The 22,379-nt window shown below is 38.3% G+C and overlaps 3 protein-coding genes across 4 annotated transcripts in view; all 3 read left to right on the top strand.

Annotated features, from left to right (window-relative positions):
- Positions 1–926: 926 nt before the first annotated feature.
- On the top strand, positions 927–2,641 carry brk1 (BRICK1 subunit of SCAR/WAVE actin nucleating complex). Its single transcript, XM_042498801.1, has 3 exons — positions 927–1,143; positions 1,694–1,776; positions 2,113–2,641. The coding sequence occupies exons 1-3, from the start codon at positions 1,026–1,028 to the stop codon at positions 2,137–2,139; spliced, it is 228 nt and encodes a 75-aa protein (XP_042354735.1). The 5' UTR covers positions 927–1,025; the 3' UTR covers positions 2,140–2,641.
- An 839-nt stretch (positions 2,642–3,480) lies between these two features.
- On the top strand, positions 3,481–15,755 carry rbm5 (RNA binding motif protein 5). The gene is made up of 25 exons (XM_042507303.1): positions 3,481–3,628; positions 3,903–3,944; positions 6,043–6,220; positions 7,018–7,176; positions 7,339–7,408; positions 7,824–7,897; positions 9,162–9,245; positions 9,541–9,601; positions 9,991–10,056; positions 10,165–10,325; positions 10,458–10,555; positions 10,674–10,761; positions 10,854–10,922; positions 11,193–11,259; positions 11,603–11,703; positions 11,801–11,996; positions 12,509–12,597; positions 12,693–12,869; positions 12,998–13,138; positions 13,237–13,323; positions 14,372–14,557; positions 14,666–14,740; positions 14,839–14,939; positions 15,075–15,204; positions 15,314–15,755. Exons 2-25 carry the CDS (start codon positions 3,928–3,930, stop codon positions 15,437–15,439), a joined length of 2,601 nt encoding a protein of 866 aa, XP_042363237.1. The 5' UTR covers positions 3,481–3,628; positions 3,903–3,927; the 3' UTR covers positions 15,440–15,755.
- Positions 15,756–21,513: 5,758 nt separating this feature from the next.
- Positions 21,514–22,379, top strand: part of slc38a3b (solute carrier family 38 member 3b) — a 35,170-nt gene continuing 34,304 nt past the window's right edge. The window contains exon 1 of one of the 2 annotated variants that reach the window (XM_042507282.1): positions 21,514–21,834. The gene's annotated coding sequence lies outside the window, so the exon portion shown is untranslated. The remainder of the gene's footprint in view (positions 21,835–22,379) is intronic. The other variant, XM_042507290.1, reaches the window with a different exon arrangement.

The following is a 22,379-nucleotide window of genomic DNA, read 5'->3' as shown; positions in this document are numbered from 1 at the left end:
GATATAAATTCAATATTTAATTTTCAATATGTAAATGTAATTTTTAATTTAGTTTTTGGTGAGGAGCTTGAATAATCAGAGTTGTTTGATGGAGATATTTGCTGATGCCTCAACGTCAATATAAAATGGATATTGGAGAGGTAAGCCCGCCTTGAAAATGATTTAGGCCTATGTAAATTTCTTTTACATTTGTGCCAATAAAAAGGTTATAAAAACTGTACTGACATGTGTCAACTGTAACACATGTAGCCTAATTGAAATTTTTATCCTAACTGTTATGAAGGAACATCATGGATCTATCCTTGGACTTTGCATTTGTGGAAAGAAAGAAGATACTTCTTTCCATTTGTGGGTTGTGAACTGCTTGTAATTAATGAGCAGAAATAATAAGAAATCACGTGCCCCAAGTCCTTCACATGAAAAGACAGAAGACATAAAGATATAATAACACCTGCATGAAAAAATATGATCAGAACAGAATACATAGAATGCATCTTCACGTGGATAACCCCCCTTCATAATACCTGTAAATGTATGTGTTGTGATTCTTAAACAGGCTTTTCAAGTAAAATGTGCCTTAGCTTTCCCTTAAGTTTCTGTTACTTTTTTCTTCGTTTTTTTCAAATCATTTATTCAACTTAACCCCATGGCATGTTTGTACTTATTTGAATTTTGCACAACGTTAATTACTGCTGCCATAACATGTGATATGTGCAATGCAATTTGTTAAATAAAGCTGATTTTGAAATAAATACATAAAATAACCAACAATGTAGGCTTGAGGTGATCATTCTCACTGTCCGTCTGTGCACAACAATAAATGTGGTAGCTGCTGTGCATAAACCTGCCTGAATAATTATCTAACACTGTTGTGCACGTCACGTAACCATGTTAAAATAAGTCTGTGGTTTGTATGAACTGTTAAAGCCACAGCCACATCTCGCCGGTCTACGCTGCGCTTCCTGCTGTGATCGCAGCGCTGCTATCCTCGACTGTCGGCTACGCTAAACTGCGACTCGTCCAACATGGCCGGCCAGGAAGACCCAGTGCAAAGAGAGATTCACCAAGATTGGGCGAATCGAGAGTATATAGAAGTTATTACGAGCAGCATCAAAAAAATCGCCGACTTTCTTAACTCATTTGGTAAGTTTTTATCAAACAGCTGTGTGGATAACATCACTAATGTAGATTTTGTTTGTGTAGATAGCTAAGCTAGATCAAGTTAGCTCTCTAGCTTTACGGCTAGCATTGATGTTGATGTTTTATAATGGCCACTCCCAGTTAGCAGTTAGCTTTAGCGTTAGCTTTGAGTACAAATACAGTTATTACAGTTTGATATCGAGTCTTTTTACATTTACGCTCGCTTGTTAGCGGACGTTTGCTGTCTAAGAAGGAGAAAAAACAATGAAATAAAAGACAATTGGATTCTAAGTGTTGATACCGCTAATGGTTGCTAGGCCACTGTAAATGTTAGTCTTATCAGCTGTCACAACAGACTTTATATCTTTACGTGCAGGCTATGGCTGTCACTGATGCAGCAGCTGAAATTTAATGATGCTCTCTCAAATACATCGGTAACTGGGATGTTGTGCATTAGTGTCGAGTTGTTGTGATTGACAGCATCGATGAACTACGCCACATAGATTAAAATGCTACAGATGCTTAGATGCTAAATACAGTTTATCATCCTCAGATATGTCGTGTCGGTCCCGCTTGGCCACCCTCAACGAGAAGCTGACAGCGCTGGAGAGGAGGATTGAATACATAGAGGCGAGAGTAAGTGCATTGGTATTTAACACAGCGGTATTTGTATCTGAATGTTTTAAAAACGATGTAATCATTACATATGCAGTTGTCTTCCATGTGCAATTGGATTGAATAGTTTTAAACTGATGAGTTTGCACAATTTTTTTTTTTTTTTACTATTGCACCTTTCCTTTTCTTTCTTTGCACCTTGTCTTGTACTATTTATATTGTTCTGTTGCTTGCTTATCGTGTACGCACATTGGTCCTGTAACAATGCGAATTTCTCCATTGTGGGACTAATAAAGGATTATTTTAAAATATTTTATCTTGTCTTATCTTAACTTAAATATATGTATATCATTACAGGTGACGAAAGGAGAGACCTTGACTTAGAGCTCATCATGGGACCTCATTGCATCCCAGAGCCACCTGCCCATCATCCCCCTCCCTGATTTTTTTTTTTTTTTTTTTGGAATATGTGTGATGGATTCCACCCTCCTTTTTTGGGACCATGTGGACCATTTTTTATAATATATGGCTGGGTTTTGTGTTATTTTATTTCATGACACATTTGTATAGAAGATATGGGTCTGCCTTTGGTGTCAGTGACTCAAGCATCATCAATGTTACAAAACAAAAAATAAGCTCCATTAGTATTGCTTTTGAGAAAAAAAAGGAAAAAACATTGTGGGGCTCTATTATGGATCTGGTACCAGCACAACGTGTGTTGTATGCAGTGTCATTACCACATCAGAGATTAACGAAAGGGTAACATCCTTGTGTGCCAAGTTGAACAAGTAATTGTGTAGTCATCTTTATTAAGGACCTGCTTGTACAGTGAACTGTTTGGTGATGTTTCAGGATTTAAATACTGTAATAAATGATAAAACAATGATCTTGTTTCAATTTGTAGTTTGTCTTAGTAAGATTTGGCTTGATTGACCAGGTGTGTAGTCACAACATGTCTGATTCTTAGTAGCTCTCAGTATTTTCAGAGTAGCCACCTTAACAGGACGAAATGAATGTTAAATAAACAAACAGCTTAACAAATATTGACAAACAGCTAAACAAAGGTAAGCCAGTCCATGCATGTTTGGTAGGGGGAAGAGCTGGACAGCAAGCAGTATATTTTACAGGTCATATTGTTATTAAATATACAGGACTGTGGTACAGTGCAATAGGTATAATACATAAATAACTATGAAACATGAGTTAGCCGTGAGATTTTGTAGTTTGTTAAGGTTTAAGACTAGAAACAGGAAATAAAGAATGCCCTAAGAGGATCCACACACTGAAAAGTGGAATCTAGGCTTTAATTGCAATATTATATACAATGCAGTTTAGTGTGATATTGCTAATCATCTTAATTTATATTGAAAAACGAAAAAAATAAAGTATATATTACAAAATACTACTACAAATAAGGCCAACAAAAAAGCTACATACCAAATAAAATGGCCGAAAAGCGTTGCAGTATAAATTATGCCCTTAGTTTAGCCTTTCAGGCAGCACTTCAAACTACCATAGTATTGATCAATGTTAAGGTAGTAATATATCCTACTCTAGCATTGGCCGATAGACAGCTGTAACAGTATATAACCAAAAATTCAACCAAATCTACTGTAATTTCAATCCAATTTATGTGAACTTCTAAAACAACCCAGGACTCGGTGCTGCCTGTGAAGCAAACGCGGGGCAAAATCGTTTCACTTCCCACAATGCACCGGGTAAAACACCAATGCATCTTGGGACGAAGAAGGAGTCGTTGTTGTAGTGATTTGAGAAGTCCTTGAACGTGAGATGAATTTTTTCCTCAAGATTTTTTCAAATACCCTTTTCAAAAACAACTAGTGATTCACAACATTGTTATCAAGCTACGCAGGTGAGTTATTGAACATTCAGACCGTAACTCAAACGGTTTTATGGCTCCTCTCAGATGTTATGGCCGCTAACGCTCGGCCGGATCCATGTTAACGTCACGGTTTAACGTACAAATACTCTACCGTGCTCGTTGCAATCCCGCTAATTTGAATGCAGTGAAACTGTTGTTTTTTTTGTAAAAAAAAAAAAAAAAAAAAAAGTAAGCATGTTAATAAACCAGAATAAGACAACACGATTTTGTTTAATTTGAAACTCGGATTTTTTTTGTTATCTAGAGTCGTTTGTGTGCAGTTGGGAGAAATGGGAGCTGATAAAAGGTGAGTTAATGTTAGCACTGTTCGCCATGGTAGGTGTGGTTAACTGAAATCGCAGTGCTATTTTTAATTTGAGTTCAAATACATTCTTCTAAGAGAGAAAGCAAGTGTTACACTAACGTTAAACGACATTATAAACGCCTGTCTGTAACCTACAATAACAAAGAGCCATAAGAGTTGTAAAAAAAAAAAAAAAAAAAAAGAGCCACATGACGTGCAAACTAACAAACCCACTCTTTGTCAAAGTAAAAGCACACAAATTTAAAGATCTGGTTGATTTAAACACTGTTCAAATCAGGCATGGAGGAAAAACTGCTACCTAACAGTATCCAGTAAGTTTTTCAAATGGTTGAATGGTTTCATGATTTAAGAGGAATTTCCCTATTTAAGATTGGTGAGGAGTAACGATAAATAGCATTGTAATGCAAGCAAAGTAGTTACTTAGAACAGCTGTAGCATAGAATTGAAAACATGCATAACTTTTAAAGTCAAAACAGCATTTTGAAGAGATGAGATGGTAGAACAGAGAGGAACGGGCGCAGTAAGGCAGGGAACAAGATAGGTAAGTTGCTTTTGATAGTGTGATTTTTGTTTATTCTTGTTCCTTTTAGTTTAGGGTTTGTTAACACAATGTTAAACTGCATTAAATCCAGTCAGAAGAAAGAAATGAACATAAAAGTGTTGAGAGGTCAAGAAGCCAGAGGCTTGTATAAAGAGACCCCCACCCGACTTGAAAACAACAAAAAATAGCAAAAGCGAAGAAAAAACAAATAAAAACAAACAAACAAAAAACCCTAAATTTTACTGTAACATACAACAAAAGATAAATCACATTAAAAAACAGGAAACATAACCAATAAGGCTACATTAACTCAGCAAAAACCAAGCAGTACATAGAAGCCATTATTACATGTATGCACACACACACACATCCAAAAATAATGAAACATCATGAATTAAATGTAATCATTTTCCGATCAATTTTGATATGCTTTCTATTTGTGTGTATGTTTATTCAGATTGATCTGTTCTTGTTTTGACTTGAATGTTTAATTCTGGTTTGATTTGAGGTGTGTGTATGATGAATAGTGGAGCAGAAGTGAGCAATATTTTTCTTTAAAATTGAGTTTTTACTATAAAATTGAAGTAGGGGTGATACGTTTTTACTTCCTCCTACTACTTCTTAGACATAAAATACTTATATTCTGGTGTTGATTGTCTTACTTATATTTTATTTTTATTCTCCCACTTAATTTGTCATGTTCAAAATAAAATATCTAACTGATAATGGTATGGGATGGTAGCCTTTAGAATTATAAAATTGTTAACATTCAGATTGTTTGTGTTAGGTTATTTACAAAGACAGGATAACTTCAGTCAACACTTTTGACTTAACATTGCCATTTTTCCCCCTTAAAGCCAATCCAAGTGTTTAAAACTGTTGAAAAGGAGTGATATTTTTTTCCGTGCTCTGCAAAAATGCTAACCATACAGGAAACTATTGGAAAATCATTTTATTACTGTCTTCATTTATGAGTCTTTGAAGTAAAATTCATAACAATCTTGAATTAATGTGTCATAAGAAAGGTATAACTGTCAAAACTTTGCCGGTAACAAGATAACCATGCATACGTACTGAAGCATAGCTAAGCCTTGTGCTGCTGATTATGGTTACTTTATTGCACATTTGCTCAGTTTTTCTCTGACCACATCACAACAATGTAGAAATAGAGAAATACTGGCAAGGCAGAAAGCTATTTTATATGTTAGATGTTCCATTCTGGAAATATTTTGGAGTACGAGAAGAGTGTTTATTAAACTTGGGCAAATGTAAATCTGAAAAATGCTCTACACAAGCACTGCAACAAACACTATAAATGTTACAGCATTTCAGTGTGAATCTTAGTCCAAACTTGAGGCAGTGGCCCTACAACAGAGGAAAGACATCAGGCTTATTTTTTCTGTGATGTAAGTTATTCAGTTATCTCAGTGAGTTTGCTGATACGACAGTATTTGGCTTTATATTATTATAAGTAATATCATGCAAGTGCAGATTAGTTGTGCTAATGTGTTGCTTGCCTATCGATGTCCTCCTGAATAGGATTAGTCGGACAGAACGTAGCGGGAGATATGGCTCTGACCAGTCTCGTGATGAATCAGATTGGCGTGACAGACGAGAGAGGGACCAAGAGCGTGATCACAACATGCGCCGCTGGGGCGAAGAGAGACGCAGTGATCGCTTTGAAGGAGATCGTCGAGGATCAAGAGACAGTCCAGAGGTAGTTATCATAATACCTGCAATGTTATTTGGTAGTTAATTTTTTAGTGGAGAGAGGGTAGTTATATGCAGATCATGGAGGTGCAAGGCAGTCAAAAAACAGCATACATGAGGGAAAAAGTAGTGCCTGCTGTGCACACTTCATGCCACGCAAGTTTAATGAAGACAGCATTTCAATCCTACTTGGATCTTCGTCAGGTCAAAGGAAAGGTTTGAGGAAAAATTGGAGATTACTTTTGTTCTTCCTTAATCCTAATTTAATACAATTTTGAACAGTAATAAACGGTAATGTAGACTGATAATGAATTATGATAAGTATTTTGATCAGGGTTGGAAACTGTAATCTATTGAGTAGGTGGTAGATTTTGGAGTGCACCAGCCACAGTGGCCGGTGGGCGAAAAGTTCATTTCCAACCCTGATTTTGATAAAAAGATGAATTTTGACATGAGGAATCTAGATATAATGTTTAAATCAATAGATTTATGTTTTATAATATGGCCTGACATTACTGCTTTTCTTTCCATATGTACTTCTATGTATTTTTTATGTAATTTCTTGAATTGCTCATCAGCCTTTTAGTGTGCATTATGTATAAATATATCTGTGATTTCATCTTTTCAAACATTTTGACCTGATGAAGATCCAAGTAGGGTTTAAACGTTGCCTTCATTAAACTTGTGTGGCATGGAATAAGTGTGCAGGCATTACATTTTTCCTCTAGTATAATGTATTCGAAAAATACTTTTTGTCTGGTGATGTCCACACTTAACTGAAGCACTGATCTCTTTGTTTTAAAGCAAAGAGAAAGGAAACGACGTAACAGTGATAGATCAGAAGATGGTTATCACTCTGATGGCGACTACCCAGAGCAGGATTACAGAAGAGAGCCTGGGGAGGAGAAAAAGAGCAAGACGATCATGCTCTGGGGTCTGTCTCCTCATGTCACTGACGATGATGTAAGTCTTTAAGCTTCTGCAGATTTGCAGTCTCTTCAGGATTTAGTTTGGTTCTATGTGTGTTCACTGCCTATTCTGTAGATGAAATGCATTTTTATTTTTTATTTTCCTAAAGAGGCGCAGGCTTCACTGTTTTTAACATACCATCTGAACTTTTTTCAGATTTGTTTTGCCATAGACCAACTGGAGGGGCCGCAGCCAGTGGATGTCAGGCTGATGAAAAAGAAAACAGGTGAGAACCGGATATTGACGGACCTCGACCTCCCCCCAGTCTTTACCATAGGGCCAATCTGCTTCCATTCAGACCCATTTCCCATAGCAGCTAGAAGAGAATAGTATCAAGATTCTTGAAAAGGGATTTCAAATGTTGATTTAAGACACATTTCAGTTCTCTGTGGATCTTTGTAAGGTAAGTAAGAACAGCAATGATAAAAGTTTTAACAGAACCTCAATTGGCAGACACGTGGAGTGTGCTTCAAACAGTGGTATTCAGCAGGATTTCTTGCTATGGTAAAACTCCTAAGGAGTGGCCTATTGTGTACCAAACAGGGCCTGGGTCGTGAAGCAGTTTGTGGAAGAGTTTGAATAATATGCCCATGGACTCTTAACTAACACGCCTCCCGTCTATATTTGAATGCTGTCTCTAGGTATAAGCCGTGGTTTCGCCTTCGTGGACTTTTATCACTTGCAAGATGCTACCCGATGGATGGAGACCAATCAGGTTGCTTCACAATCGCCAAGTCTAGTTTTAATCTTGGGGATCTGGAAAAATAACCTAAAAGGCAACCAAAGTGTTTTGAATAAGTAGTATGGAGGTTGTACAAAGCTTTAAAAAAACAACTCATGGATTGTATGGCACAGAGCAAAAAGATGTGATTTATATATCATGATAAATCATCATATACATGATTCACAACTTAAAGCAACAGTCTGTAACTTTCATAAGAAGAAAAAAAAATCTTCATATCTCCTGAAACTATCTCTACATTCATGCAGCACTTAATTGCTTCAAATATTTTCAGAAACATATTTTAGTGTACTGTTTAGCTATAAAATGACAAATTTTGTGACCCCGCTGCCATGTTGGACACAGTTAATTGGGAGTACCCTGCACTTCCCACCAGCCAAACCAACTATCTAATTTTACAGCTCAACAGTACACTAAAATATGTGAAAACATTTGAGGTGAGAAATAGGCAATGCAGCAGCAGAATTTTGATTTGCCTCTTTTGAGAGTTTGACTTCTGTTCAAGGAGATTGACAAGATTGACAGGTGTGTTAGAGACTCCTCAGCTCTGATTGGTTGTTCTTGGTGCTCTACAGTCATTTCTACCAAATGCCATCAGAGGCATTAAGTGGGGGAGTGATATGATTGTTTTTCACTCCTACTTGTTTTCAGAAAATAGCGACAGTTTCAGCAAATATGATACAAAGTTATTTTCATAAAAGTCACCAACTGTTGCTTCAGTGTTTAAACAGTTACTTTTAAGTTAACTGCAATGGCAGTAGCATCAAAGCTGCAGATTTGGCTCATATTGTGAGGTTATCTCCTTAAGGAATCTACATTTAGGATAATGAACATTATCTTCACCTGTTGATAGAGGCATTATCAGTGATATTTCAGAGTTGAATGTAAACTCTGCCTATTTTTTTTAAGCCTACCCCTTAATAGATGAGGATTTTTTTAATCTTCCGGTTTTATTGTTTTTTGTTATTTTGTTTTTTCTTTAAAGCAGTCAGAAGTGTCTGTTAGGGTCACATTATACACTTTGCTCCAGCTCAGCCTGGGCACTCGGGTCCCAAACACTTAAAAACCCCTCTACACATCATGCTCACATACACATCACGTGCCTGTCTTGTCTTTAACACAAAGGCTATCTGTTGGGGGTCCCTCTCCCCCTTCTCTCCCTTCCAACACTGCTTGCTCTATTGATGAGACTAATGCTCGCCAGGAACGCTTGAGTGACTTTGTCGTCCTCTTTCAGAAACGCCTGACCATCCAAGGCAAAACGGTGGACATGCACTACAGTCACCCGAGGAACAAGTATGAAGACTGGCTCTGCAACACTGTAAGTAAATGCACTGTCGTAGCTTCATGACCACATGATTCAAAACTACAGAACACCTCACACACAAACACAGGCCTTTAAGTATATACTGTGTGTTAGGCCCATAAGTTACAGTTGTTGCAGTCCTGTTACCTTAATTTGGGGTTCACCTACATTTGAATAAGTGGGGAAGGTTAGGTTGTATCTCAGGTGAGTATGGTATTCTGCAGCAATATAGATTGCCTGTTTTCTGAGGCAGCACTGTTCAGGGCTTTAGTAGGTGTATAATAAAAATGATGTGAACGGTTACTTGCAGTGTGGCCTGTACAATTTCCGGAGGAGGCTGAAGTGCTTCAGGTGTGGAGCAGCCAAAGCTGGTAAGTAGTTAAATCAACAAGAGGCCACTGACTGCAGTCATCCGGGCAGCCTGAAACAACGTTGCTGGGATGCAAAGTTTGTGTTTTTGGTGTTGTAGAGGCCTAGTAAACCAAAAGATATGGATTCATAAGCGTTGTCACTGTGAGATGTAGGCAAAGATGTGAAACAGCATGCATTTTTATCCTTGCTACCTGAAAATAATACAAAATGAGGACATAACACATCACATAATTAAGTTTATGAAATCTATCTGGTACTGTAAATACTGACCCATTTTAGCACAGATTTGACAGTTATCACTATATATACCCAATTTCCAGTTCTTTGACTACACAGTCCTGAATGTTATGTTAATGCACCTCTTACTTCTTTGTCATTCTCTCAACAGAAAGTGAAAATGGCAATAACACCGGAGTCTCTGAAACTCAACCCAGTGGAGATTTCTATGGAGACAGTAAGGGTCTATTTTTTTATAGTTGAAGTGTCCTACTTAAGCTTGGAATTAAAAATATCCCAATCTATGGAAGGATGTTCTGAAATACTACCTTTTTTTTCTGCACAGCAATCATCCTCAGAAATATTGCTCCTCTGACCACCGTGGAAGCCATCTTGACATCTTTGGCACCATATGCTAATCTTTCATCTAACAACATCCGTCTTATCAAGGACAAACAAACAGGCCAGAATAGAGGCTTTGCCTTTGTACAGCTGTCTTCTCCTCTGGTAAGGCATTTTTTCAACACGTATGTTGTCACAATTTACTGTTATTCAGCATCGTCATTTACTGTTATAACAATTCCATTTCATTTTCTTGTTTGTCAAAGTTTTTCTCTTTCATGAACACTCTTTTCACAGGAGGCCTCTCAGCTGCTAACCATCCTACAGGGACTGCAGCCGCCTCTAAAACTGGATGGAAAAACAATAGGGGTGGATTATGCCAAGAGTGCAAGAAAGTGAGTAAAAGAGTTACTCATTTGCTGCGGGTTTGTGATGGATGAAAAGATTTAGCTACACCTAAAGGTAAATTAAAGATGGGAATAAACCTTTTTTTTTGCCCTTTGCCTGTTAAAGGGACCTTTTACTACCTGACGGGAATCGTGTCAGTGCCTTCTCTGTGGCCAGCACAGCCATTGCTGCAGCCCAGTGGTCTTCAAGTCAGGTGGGTTAATTTTCTGTCAACATCCTGTTATCTTGTTATTCACCTCCCAGTGTCAACGTAACAGGCTCATAATCGCTGTTTTACCTTTTCAGCCACAGCAGAGCTCAGAGGGAATGTCGGAGTACAGCTATCTACAAGAAGGCTATACTCCAATGTCACAGGTCAGTAGAATAAATAAAGCAAGCATTGAAACCGATCAGCTGTAACTTGAGAGAAGATTAATTCAGATATATGTCAGTTTGTTTGCTTTAAAAATGCATTCAGAGATAATACGCCAGACTGTGTGTACTCGTGTGTATCTCCACAGTGTTTTAAATACTAAGCCAATCTTTCACATTTCACTTTGGCAGGTATTTACATCCTCCTTTGGGTAAAAGAATGACTTAGATGAGGGATTTTTTTTTAACACTGAAAATTACTTTTTTCAATAGGACTACCAGACGTACTACCAGCAAGGAGCAGGACCAAGCACCTCCCAGGGAAATGGGATTCTTGGAGGTATGACATGCTTTGCTGTAGATGAATGTCGGTGCATCAGTATAATGTAATATTAATCTGGGGGAGAAACAAAAGATGATATTATAGCTGGTATTTTGTAGAACATAGTTTTTCGGTGCCTTTTTTGTGATGACATGCTGCTGAGAGTACAGGATATAACATTTATTCAAATTAACGTAGTAGGAATAATTAACACACCGTGTAGATAGACCCTGGTTTTAAAAGCAACAAGCACAGACAGAAATATCTTTGCTAGATTCTGAACATGATTTGACTGATTGCACTGTGATTTGGGTTATTGGTAAAAAAAAAAAGTCAAAGAGCTTTGATTTTCCAATTTTAGCTGCCCCCGGAGTAAAGATTGTTCCAACTGCAGCTGGAGTGCTAATCGCACAGAGTGCACAAGTCTACCAACCCCACATAATTGGGCAGCCAGTAATTCAGGTAACATACATATTTTTTTCAGATTTAATTACACTATAGTACCATTATTAAAATGCATGGTGTAATAATCTCTAATTAACACTAACATTTTTTGCAGGCAGTGCCACTTGCACAGCAGCTGGAGGCAAAACCCCACACAGCACATCTTTCAGGCATTGACGCTGCGACTGTAGCTGTCGGCCCTGTTGCTGCTGCTGCTGCTGCTGCTGCCGCCGCCGCCGCCGCCGCCGCCACCACCACCACCACTACGACTGTTACCGCTGCTGGTATAATAACGCCTGACACCAGCTCTGGTATGAGCACACAAAATCCCTGTCCAGTCAAATGTGATGTGTATGAAGAGAAAATCCTCTTGAGGTCACTGTCATGGACATTACAGTGTTTCCCTGACTACAGCTTGAAACAAAGAAACCTGAGAATTTGGTTCTGCCTATAATTTAAGAGCGATATGTCGTTCCAGAATTTTAAATGTGATAAATATATTTAACTGATTCAAAGTACTACATTTACAAACAAGACGGCCAGAACCAGTGTTTGATATGATTGACTACATATGTTGATCATGCAGCAGTTCCTGCAGCTTTAAAACCGTCAAGAGCTTAATGCTCATGACACTAAAAGGCATCTGCCTTCAGGCTGATGTTGGTTAGGGAAAGATAGTGAGAATAAAGGCTGGAACTGTTTGTTGACTTAATAATAATTCAGTATAATCAGTGACTAAATTGCTTTTTTATGCATGAAAAATTCTCCACATTTTCCAGTTCAGGCAGTGGTTTTTAATAAAGTTATGTTTTATAATCAACAGCTCCTGACACGTCCACCTATCAATATGATGAGTCCTCCGGTTACTATTATGATCCTCAGACTGGCCTCTACTATGACCCAAACACTCATGTAAGTAGTGCACAGCCACCATGTCTGAGTCAGGTTGCTTCAATATGTTGGTGATTGTTTGTATTTATTATATCCGTTTCTGTTTATCTCTTTAGTATTACTACAACTCTCAGACCCAGCAGTATCTGTACTGGGACAGTGAGAAGCAGACATACGTACCTGCTCCTACAGACACAAACACTGCACAAAGTGAGAACGCGGCTACAAGCAGCAAAGAACCTAAAGAGGCAAAGGAGAAAAAGGAAAAGCCCAAAAGCAAGACTGCTCAGCAGGTATTGTGATATGAATCCTGCGTCGGTACATGTCTGTTATTCATGTGGCTTCTTCTTTGTAGCCTTCTCTGGATACTTTTCATTTTTAGACCTTTAACATCATGTTCAAATCTGTTTGATTCTTGCAGATTGCAAAAGACATGGAACGATGGGCCAAAAGTCTAAACAAGCAAAAAGATAACTTCAAGAGCAGCTTTCAGCCTATTAGTCAGGAGGAGAGGAAGGAGGCAGCAGCTGCTGATGCTGGTTTCATACTGTTTGAAAAGAAGGTAATCCAGCAGGATTCATTATCTGACAACAAAATGTGAGAGTAAAAGTGTACGGCTTTAGACTTAAATGTCCTAATATTTATTTATTCATATTTTAGCAGGCAGGCACTCTAGACAGACTCATGCCAGAGATGGTAAAGGGCCCTGAGGAGGAGCCACCAACCAGCTCAGTCAACACTTCCAAGGTGAGTTTTTCTACATCTCTTTCCCAGTGTTACACTTCTTCCTGACACGCAGCAAATGATCAAACTCTAAGAACGAAGCACAAAAGTTTGTCTTAGATATAGTAGCAGCGACAACACAGTTAGGGGTTTATCAAGCCCAAAGAGTGAACCCTAGCAACGGCTTGCAGATTCTCTGAAAATAGGCTGGAGGCGTGCAAAGCTCCACAAAATTACAGCCAGAGCAAGCTATTGTTTTAAAGCTATTGTTTGCTCTGTGTGTCTGCAAACAGCACGTTTGCAGACACACAGAGCAGGTTAGGACACTTTCAATGGAAACAACTGAAACAATCCGATGATCACTTGTTTGCACCGTGTCCAGTTAGGAATCTGTATTTAAGAAATGAGTGTCAGAGCTATTTTAATTGCATTGCAGATATAAACTCAAAAAGCTGCAAGTATAAAAGTTAATATTCTTCAAATATGTACATTTGTCTTAAAAGTGAGACATAAGGCTACAAATTTACCCCATAGTTTTAGATACTACTTTGTTTAAAACTCTCTATTCCATGATTATAGAAGTAGACAGGCTCAGAATCTTCATATTCCTGTATAACACTTCCCCGTGGTCAGTTTTCTGTCAGATATCGTGGAGTTGGCTCATCGAATGAAAATGTTAATTTACTGGATTCTTCTGTCGTTGTCTGTGTACAGAAAGAGACTTTGAAAAGCTCTGCTGTCAAAAACATGTTATTTGGTTCAATAATGATCCCTTTATGAAACGATGTTTAAATGTTCCAAATAATTATTTGCACTTCTATTTTTTTAACCCTGTACTTATAGTGTGACACTTTGAATTTTTAGCAACTAAATGTATTGATGTTTTGATTGCTTGTATTTTACCATTCATATGTTTTCTGGGTGTGTTTTAAGCCAGTATAGGTTTCTACCTAACCCTCACATGTAATTTTTATGTTCTATCCCCATCGTGCTTTGTATGATGATTCAGTTATATTCAGGTGTTTTTTGTGTTAACAACATTTACACTTGTTTTTGTCTGTGGTGTGGTTAGTGTGGCCTCGTGGCGGCGTACAGTGGAGACAGTGACCCTGAGGAGGGGGCAGCTGAGCCTGATGGTGGCGATGGAGGCCAGGACAAACTGACGGACTGGACAAAGTTGGCTTGCTTGCTGTGTAGGAGACAGTTTCCAAGCAAAGAGGGTCTAATTCGACATCAGCAACTGTCCGACCTCCACAAGGTAACTTCACATATATTGTCTTAAGGTCTGAATAGTAAAAATCCAATGTGTCACTCAAGAAAAAATTATACCATTAGTTCATGGAGGTATTCATCTTATCTTTTCTAGAAAAACTTGGAGGTTCATCGCAGATCCAAAATGTCTGAGGCAGAGCTGGAAGAGTTGGAGAGAAAAGAAACTGAGGTTTGGCTCAACACAGAATCACTGTGAGTCATAGTGTTCCCATACTCAATGCGTCAGCATTTTAAAATTCAAAATGTTTTTATTCTGCTGGTGAATAGCTGAAATACAGAGACCGTGCAGCTGAGAGGAGAGAAAAATATGGCATCCCTGAGCCCCCAGCACCCAAAAAGAAGAAATTTACTCAACCAACACCAGTGATGTAAGCAACTGTCTTCTGTCAAATATACAATTTGTGTAACCTACTGTTTTTTAGTTCCCACAGAGCTCTAGATGTTCTTTTCGGGTGTTTTTTTTTTTCTTTAAATCATTGACATGTCCCTTTATCTCCATGCAGTAACTATGAACAGCCTACTAAAGATGGACTTAACAGCGACAATATTGGGAACAAAATGCTGCAGGCCATGGGATGGAAGGAGGGTAAAGGACTGGGTCGAAACCAGCAAGGCATCACAACACCAATTGAGGTATTTACAGCAATCATCTGGTGGTGTCGGGGTTAATCCAGCAGCCATCAGCATTAATACCTCTTTAATATGTCTAAAAGGGAGTTAAGTTTGCGTGTTTCCTCCTCAGGCACAGTTGAGAACAAAAGGAGCTGGACTCGGCACTAAAGGCACCAACTACACCCTCTCTGCTTCAGACACATACAAAGACGCAGTCCGAAAAGCCATGTTTGCTCGCTTCACTGAATTGGAATAAGTCAATAGTCTCAAGCTCAAATTGTTTATCGTCGTGGCCCGCAGATGGTTCTAGCTGAGATTTCTGAGCGATTTCTCTCCATGTGTGATGATCATGCCTTTTGTCAGAACGGTCAAACCAGACAATAGAAAACATCTGCAATGGAGGTGGGAATTATATTATTTATGAATTGTACATAGGCAGAGTGAATTTACCTCCTTTGTTTACATATTTCTTCTGTTAATGCCCTTTTTTTGTCTCAGCATGTTGAAAGATTGTACAGTTTCTACAAAAATCTTGTCATTTTGTACAGAAAATAAATGACGTGATTTATGAATGGTCTTTTTCATTCTTTATCACCCTTATCAGAAATGTTTTTTTTAAACAAATAAAGAAAGTATTATTATGGGGACTGTGTAATCTTCATAAAAATAGACCAATATAAGTAGAACCTATGAAGTAACACTGCAATAAGTAATTTGTTTAAAAAAAAAAGCAAAAGTAGGTAAATAAAATGGTCAGTATCACTGCACAGTCTGTGCAGTGATACTGACCAGTCAATTGAGATGCATTTTTCAGAGGCAAAACCCATCTTAGTATATATTTCTAAATCATACTTGACATGTCACACTGCTGTACAGCACTTCACTATAAATGAAAAAAAAACCTATTACCAGAATTATCTAAATTGAAAAGATGCACTGCTGAATAGTGTTGCAGTACCACCATGTCCTGAATGTTAAATATATCCCATTAAAAAGAAACTTGGAAATGGACAAAACGCCTGGTGAGACATGCAGTCGTTTTTTTTTTTGTTATTGTATTTTTTTTTTAACATTAGACTATAGTATTCTTACAGGCAGAAAAGATTGGGTAAATGAAAATTGCCGTGATCAATAACAACAACACCAGCTGGGACTTCTTTTAATCGTGACATATGTCCTTTGAGTACTCTTTGACTCAGGACGTGTTGTTTACAGTTTGCCGTGCTCTGATCATCATCTCTTAGTAAACTGTATATCCAGCATTGAAGCTCAAAGCTTTTTAGAAGTCACTATGAAGACAGGCTGTCTCACTGTGCAGTGAAGAAGATCTCACAATATTTAACAATTCAAAAGTTTGCTGCGCGTGTCTGATGTATTTTGAAGGTGTTGCAGTGAGACTGAGCTTCCACTAGAGGACACAGGTTTAAAACCATGTTGTGACTGGTGTCCTCCCTGCTGAGGTGTCTTTCAGCAGGATACTAAATGTTCTTCCGCCCCTATGGTTCAGTTGCTGACCTTGCACCCTAATTGTCCTGTGAAAGTGACATCAAAAATATATTTCCCCCAATCTGTGGCACACAGCAAACCTCCACTAGCTCTAACAGATGGAGGGAATTTGGTTGGAAAAATATAATTCGATTTTTTTATCACACTATTTATCAAATACAAACAATTAGGAAAGCAACAGAGCTTCTGGAGATGCTGTAGGCAAACGAATGTCAATAAGCCCCATATATTTTGGTCATGTAAAAAATCACACATTTTGGGATGGGGGTTATTTTGATTTTTGAGGGAAGGGGGGTGGTTGCATATCCCTTCGCCTTTTTCCCATGTTTTTTTTTTTTTAAAGTAATCAACCCAATTGGCTCAGGTTTTAAAGGCTTTAACCCAACTTCTACATTTTTTAGTCTGTAATTTATGTTTAATGTAGCTTGCCTTAATGTTTGTTTCCTCCCATCCCCCCTCGGTGACTCCATAGTAAGCTGAAGAAATCTATTTGTGTTGCTCCCGTGTGTTAAAGAGATCATTGCCCCCTGAGTTCAAGGTCTTTGTTTGTGCATCTGCTTGTTAGCGGAAAGAGAAGAGGAGAAAATTACCCTGTTAATGGGGAATGAAAGGTTATTTACTGGATGCTGCTTATACTTTCTACCATTGAACTGATCAGAAAAGGGCGCATTTACGTGGAACTATGAATTGTATCGCAAATGATATTGTTCGTCCTCTCAAAGAGGTGGTCAGTTAACCCGTCTCTGTGCTGGCAGTCCTTATACAAACAAGTGTGTTACATAATGCAGCAGAATACAATATATCCCTTGGGTTATTCCACAGACCTCATGGGGCCTCATCCTTTGATATTTTCATCTTCTGGGTGAGAAATGTTCTGAACCTCACATCCACCTCTGTTACATAAATATACTGTAGCAATACAGTCTGTGGTCTGAGGGGGAAATGCTGCTGTTATATTCCCACCCTGCTTTCTCAGAAACGTCATAAAAATGAAACATCCAGCTGCAGCTTGAGAAAGATGAGCCATCTCTCTCTCTCTATGAGCGGGCTTACGTAATTCTTTTAAATAAACGGTAAAATCGATCAAAGAGCTTGTCAAGTTCCTCTCATTGCCAAAGCAGATTTTGACTGAGTGCTGTAGTGTGTGAGCGAGCAGGAGGCAGGAGTTCAGGGCAACATGATATGACCAACTAATTCCATTAAATGCAATTTATACTGTACAATATGTTATGTAAGTAATGTAATTCCAGTAGCCTTCTACCAAGGATCCCATCAGACAACACTTGAAAGTCTTCAGGTTCTTTGACAAGAGCGAGATGGAGTGTAGTTTGATTTCACATCCTTTTGTTCTGTTAACGCTCTGAAACTGCTCTGTGTAGACTTTCTACGTGCCGTCAACACACCACACCTAAAACCTGCTGTGCAATACAATAACAAACTGTACATAGTATATTCTAAAGCAAGTGTGTAGCTGTGCTGTCTATAGCCCCATTTTGTGTCTCTCATGACTTACCATTAGATGCTAGTTGCAAAGCTAAGCATTTATCCATTTTTCTGAAAAACATATAATTTGTGATAGTGGAAGAAGTCAGCTTCTTTAATAACACGGAAATACCTCCAGCTGTTCTGGAGAAACCATCTGGATGAAAAGAATAACTAGACTTGACATATGTCCATGGCCTTTTTGTAGGCTATAACAAAAGAAACATATCAAAAAATATATTATTACATTGTATTGTAAAATATCAAATGAAGTAATAAATAGAAAGTAACAAAATAAAACTGAATTTTTAATATTTTCAGCAGATTGAGGCACAGTTTTGCACTGTGATGCCTAGCACATGAAAGTGTCATTTTTAAGCTAATTAGAGATAAAGAAAGCATGTCTGATTAATTCTCTGGCAGTATAAGAGCTAAAAGACAGGCTTACGAACAATGTTGCACATTTTTATAGCTGAGCAGTAGACCATGCTGAGGCTGACAAAAAATACAAATGATTAGAAAATACCTAAGTTGAGAAACAATATCATATCCTGTATGCAGAGTTACAGAATCTTGTGTAAACCAATATTTTTTTTTTTTTTAAAAAAAAGCCAAAACAGTGATACTCAATGTCAAGTGTCTTCACACCAAGTGCAATGAATGAATGATTGTCAGGTATGAATGTGGGTGTTGAATACATGATTTATATCTTTATGACACATTACAAGTGTTCTGTAGATCATGGGGTATTTTTTTTTTCCCGATAATATAATGCCCAACGGTATTGATAGTAGTTTTCATTTGAACACCAGGAACTGGCTCAAGATGTCCAGCTTCTATCCATGCTTATCTATCTGCATGAGTCTTATAAATACTCACCAATGAGCAACCCCTCCGATATCAGAAATATGCATTAACAATGTCCATAGAGAGAAAATGTTTCAAGATGACAGATTGTGAAAATGCAGGTACTATGAGGTCATCAGGTGTGCACTCTATCAATAACTGTTTTTTGAGTTTGATCCACTCAGAAGGCTTTAACAGTATATTAGTTAATATTGTTGATCTCAAAGTGATTTTCCCTCCAATGCCACATTATTAGTTTTGTCTCTGTCTGTCCATTAAATACTACTACTACTACTATCTTAGATTTATAAAGCGCCTTTCATGAAACCTAAGGACCCTTCACAGAAATGAATAAAAACGTAACACAAACGAGTCAACAAACTGAACAGAAAAAGATGAAGAGCCCTAAAAGGTCAGGAGAATACTGTCACCCTGTACAAAAAAACTGCTTTCTGATTTACTCTGCAGAGATATCCTGTTGTTGGAGGTGTTAACAAGGAACAAGACATGGCCTCTAGAGGTCACTGGAGGGGCCATTTATTCTCTCTAATGACTTTAAACCTGCTGAATGACTCCTTGGTGAACTTCTGCTGAACAAACTACAGTGATAACATTATTAAGTGCAGTGTAGGTGTGTCCGTCTTATATCAGTGCGTGTTATGAGTTTAAATATACTGATCTAGTCTGACCTGCAAATATTGCTCCATAGTAGCCTAATTTATTTGATGTTTTAATGGTTTTCATTTTGTTTTGAGCATTTGATTGACATTTTTTTTCCAGTTGTGGTCTGTGTTCTGTATTTCAGTTTTTTGTTACTATATTGCTAGCGCACATGTTTTTGTGCTGCTTATGTTTTGGTGAGCTACAGACAATTTCCCACAGTCCAGGACAATTACATTTTACACTAGTAGGCTACAGTTACTTGCTAGTTGCGTTTCAGTTTTAAATCCCCCCAGCTTGGTGAACTCCCATCTGCACGATGCTATAACCATCTTAATCTTTCCCCTCTCAAAATAAAGATATGGATTTGGCTCCGCTTGTTGCGCAGCTATGCAATTAAAATCAATTAGAAAATGATTGTATTACAAGGTATTTATCTTCCAGAGGCATAGACGACCTCCTCACCTCTGTATTAAGTGCCCAGCTTTTGTTCTCTCATGAGTGTGTGGGGAGAAGCTCTCCACATTCCTCACTCTTACCAGGTGCCTGATCTCAGGCTTCACCGTGCTTTGAGCTGCTGGATCAGATACAACAGGCAGAGAGAGGGAAACGGAAGAGTCCCAGAAGGGGAAATATACCTCACCATCACTGCGGGAAATTGCCTGTAAGGTAGCTTATGTATTAAGAGGCGTGTGTGAATGGGACATAGAAAGACAACACGTCACATATTTCATCATTTCATATATTTAAATGCAGAGGTGGCGTTAGGCTTTAGTATTTAAGGCTTCAGTTCTGAATGTTTTATACATGACCCAGGATCTTAATATGTAGGTTATATCAAAGATCCAGAATTGTTTTATTGTCATTCCAGCCTGCAGTACATGAAAAGAACAAAATTAAGTACTCAGGTCTCGGTGATCATTGAATAAAAACATAATAATAAATTAAACACTGGGTTATCAAATATGTAAGTAAATAAATAAAGTGAGCAGTATGGTGTGTAAACAGTAAGATCCTCAAATCTTAAAAACCCGTAAAATCGAAAAAAGGATGTGGCTGATAAAAATAAAAGGTCCCGGATCTCATAAGGTCATTTTGTTCAAACTTGTACTTGAATAAATACAGTCCACCAAAATTTACTGTTATACATACAAATTTTCCAACTCCAGTCAATAAGGATTTGAAGTTGTTAAGGGTTCTGTTTCTACTCAATACTAATTTAGTTAATTTAGTTTTGAACTCCTTCAGCAGATTAAACGTTGACATTTCAGTCTGTTTCGGTTGCTTTCGGCGCTTCTGACACCATGTAATGTCATTTATTGAACAGCCTTGATCACAACCGCAAGACATCTCTTTGTCTTTTTGTGTTAATGCAACATAACATACATGCACTTCGCCATCAGTGCATGTATGTTGTAGTGCATATTATGTTGTACATACTGTTGCCTTCAAGCTACATTCACTGTATGAAATTCCATCTATTACAAAGGCTCAGTAAGGTGCCAGAGTACATAAAAAATGAAATAAAACAATAATGATTAAATAAAAAGAGTAGAGCTTGGTCATTAAAAACAACAAAAATTCAGGGGGAGGATCCCCTCGGAGCCCCCTGTGTCCTCACATCCTACAAACGCCCCTGTTTAAATGTCTGCTTTGACGCTCACGACCAATTAAGGCCCACACGTGTAACCCACATCCTCTCCACAGTATTCTTTGATTTACGCACCATATTCTCGCGGCGATGTGCGTTACGCATTGCTAGACTACACATTGTGCCATTTATGCGCAATTCTTTTGTGCCAAAGACAAGAAACCCGCGTGACTGCCACGGTCTCTGGTTTCCTCGTCTCTCGCTCACCTACCACGACCAGGCTGTGAAACCTTCAGCGAACAGCGCAGCTCCCGGGGGGGTTGCCAAAGAGGCGGACCTTAACGCGACCCCCACAGTTGAGCTTCAAATGGTTTTACAATGCAGACCATTTCTTGAGGCGCATTTTGTAGCTGCTGACATAAAAAGCGACGGTCTGAATGTGCGTAAAACCCCCACGAATATAGACACCACTACCTTCAGTGAGATAAAGATAGAAAATCAGATCATCAAATTCACTCCCGCTCATCAGAGGAATTAACTTGGAAGCTTCGTGACAGCAACCTTTGGTAAGACTGAACAAATCTTATTGTTTAAACAGAGAAATGTTTTGCTTACAGAGATGATGGCGTTATGTTTGACATGATGTTTGCTTTTAACTGATTCTTTTGGGATTTGTGAAGTCAAATCTTAGCTAAAGTATGATTTTTCCTCCATCAAACACATTTGATGTAGACCATAAAAGGGATGAAAACATGTTTTGCAAAGCGCAAATGGTCACATGGCAGTTAACACTGGGATATTAGGCTTTGTTTCCTATTGGGGGAGTGATCAATACAGAAAGAATAGTATGTTTGGTGCTCCTGCAGGGAGCGCCAAGTCCAGACGTCAGGACCATGTGCCTCAAGGAGTCACTGACAGATTGTCCATCTATTGTCTCTGCGACTCGTTCTGCATTTGAAGTCTTTCTCTAATAAAGGTCGGATCAGCCTGCAGGTTAAGGTCGCTTTATTGCAACAGGTAAAACAGTTGGGTGAATGGCTTCAGCCTACGTGGCCAGTGTGTGACTCAAACAGGTATTACTCTTGTTTGGTCAAAGTGTTGCGCAAATGTT

Source organism: Plectropomus leopardus, chromosome 2 (genome assembly GCF_008729295.1).
Source record: "Plectropomus leopardus isolate mb chromosome 2, YSFRI_Pleo_2.0, whole genome shotgun sequence".
Taxonomy (NCBI): Eukaryota; Metazoa; Chordata; class Actinopteri; order Perciformes; family Serranidae; genus Plectropomus; species Plectropomus leopardus.
This window is presented reverse-complemented; position numbering and strand designations above follow the sequence as displayed.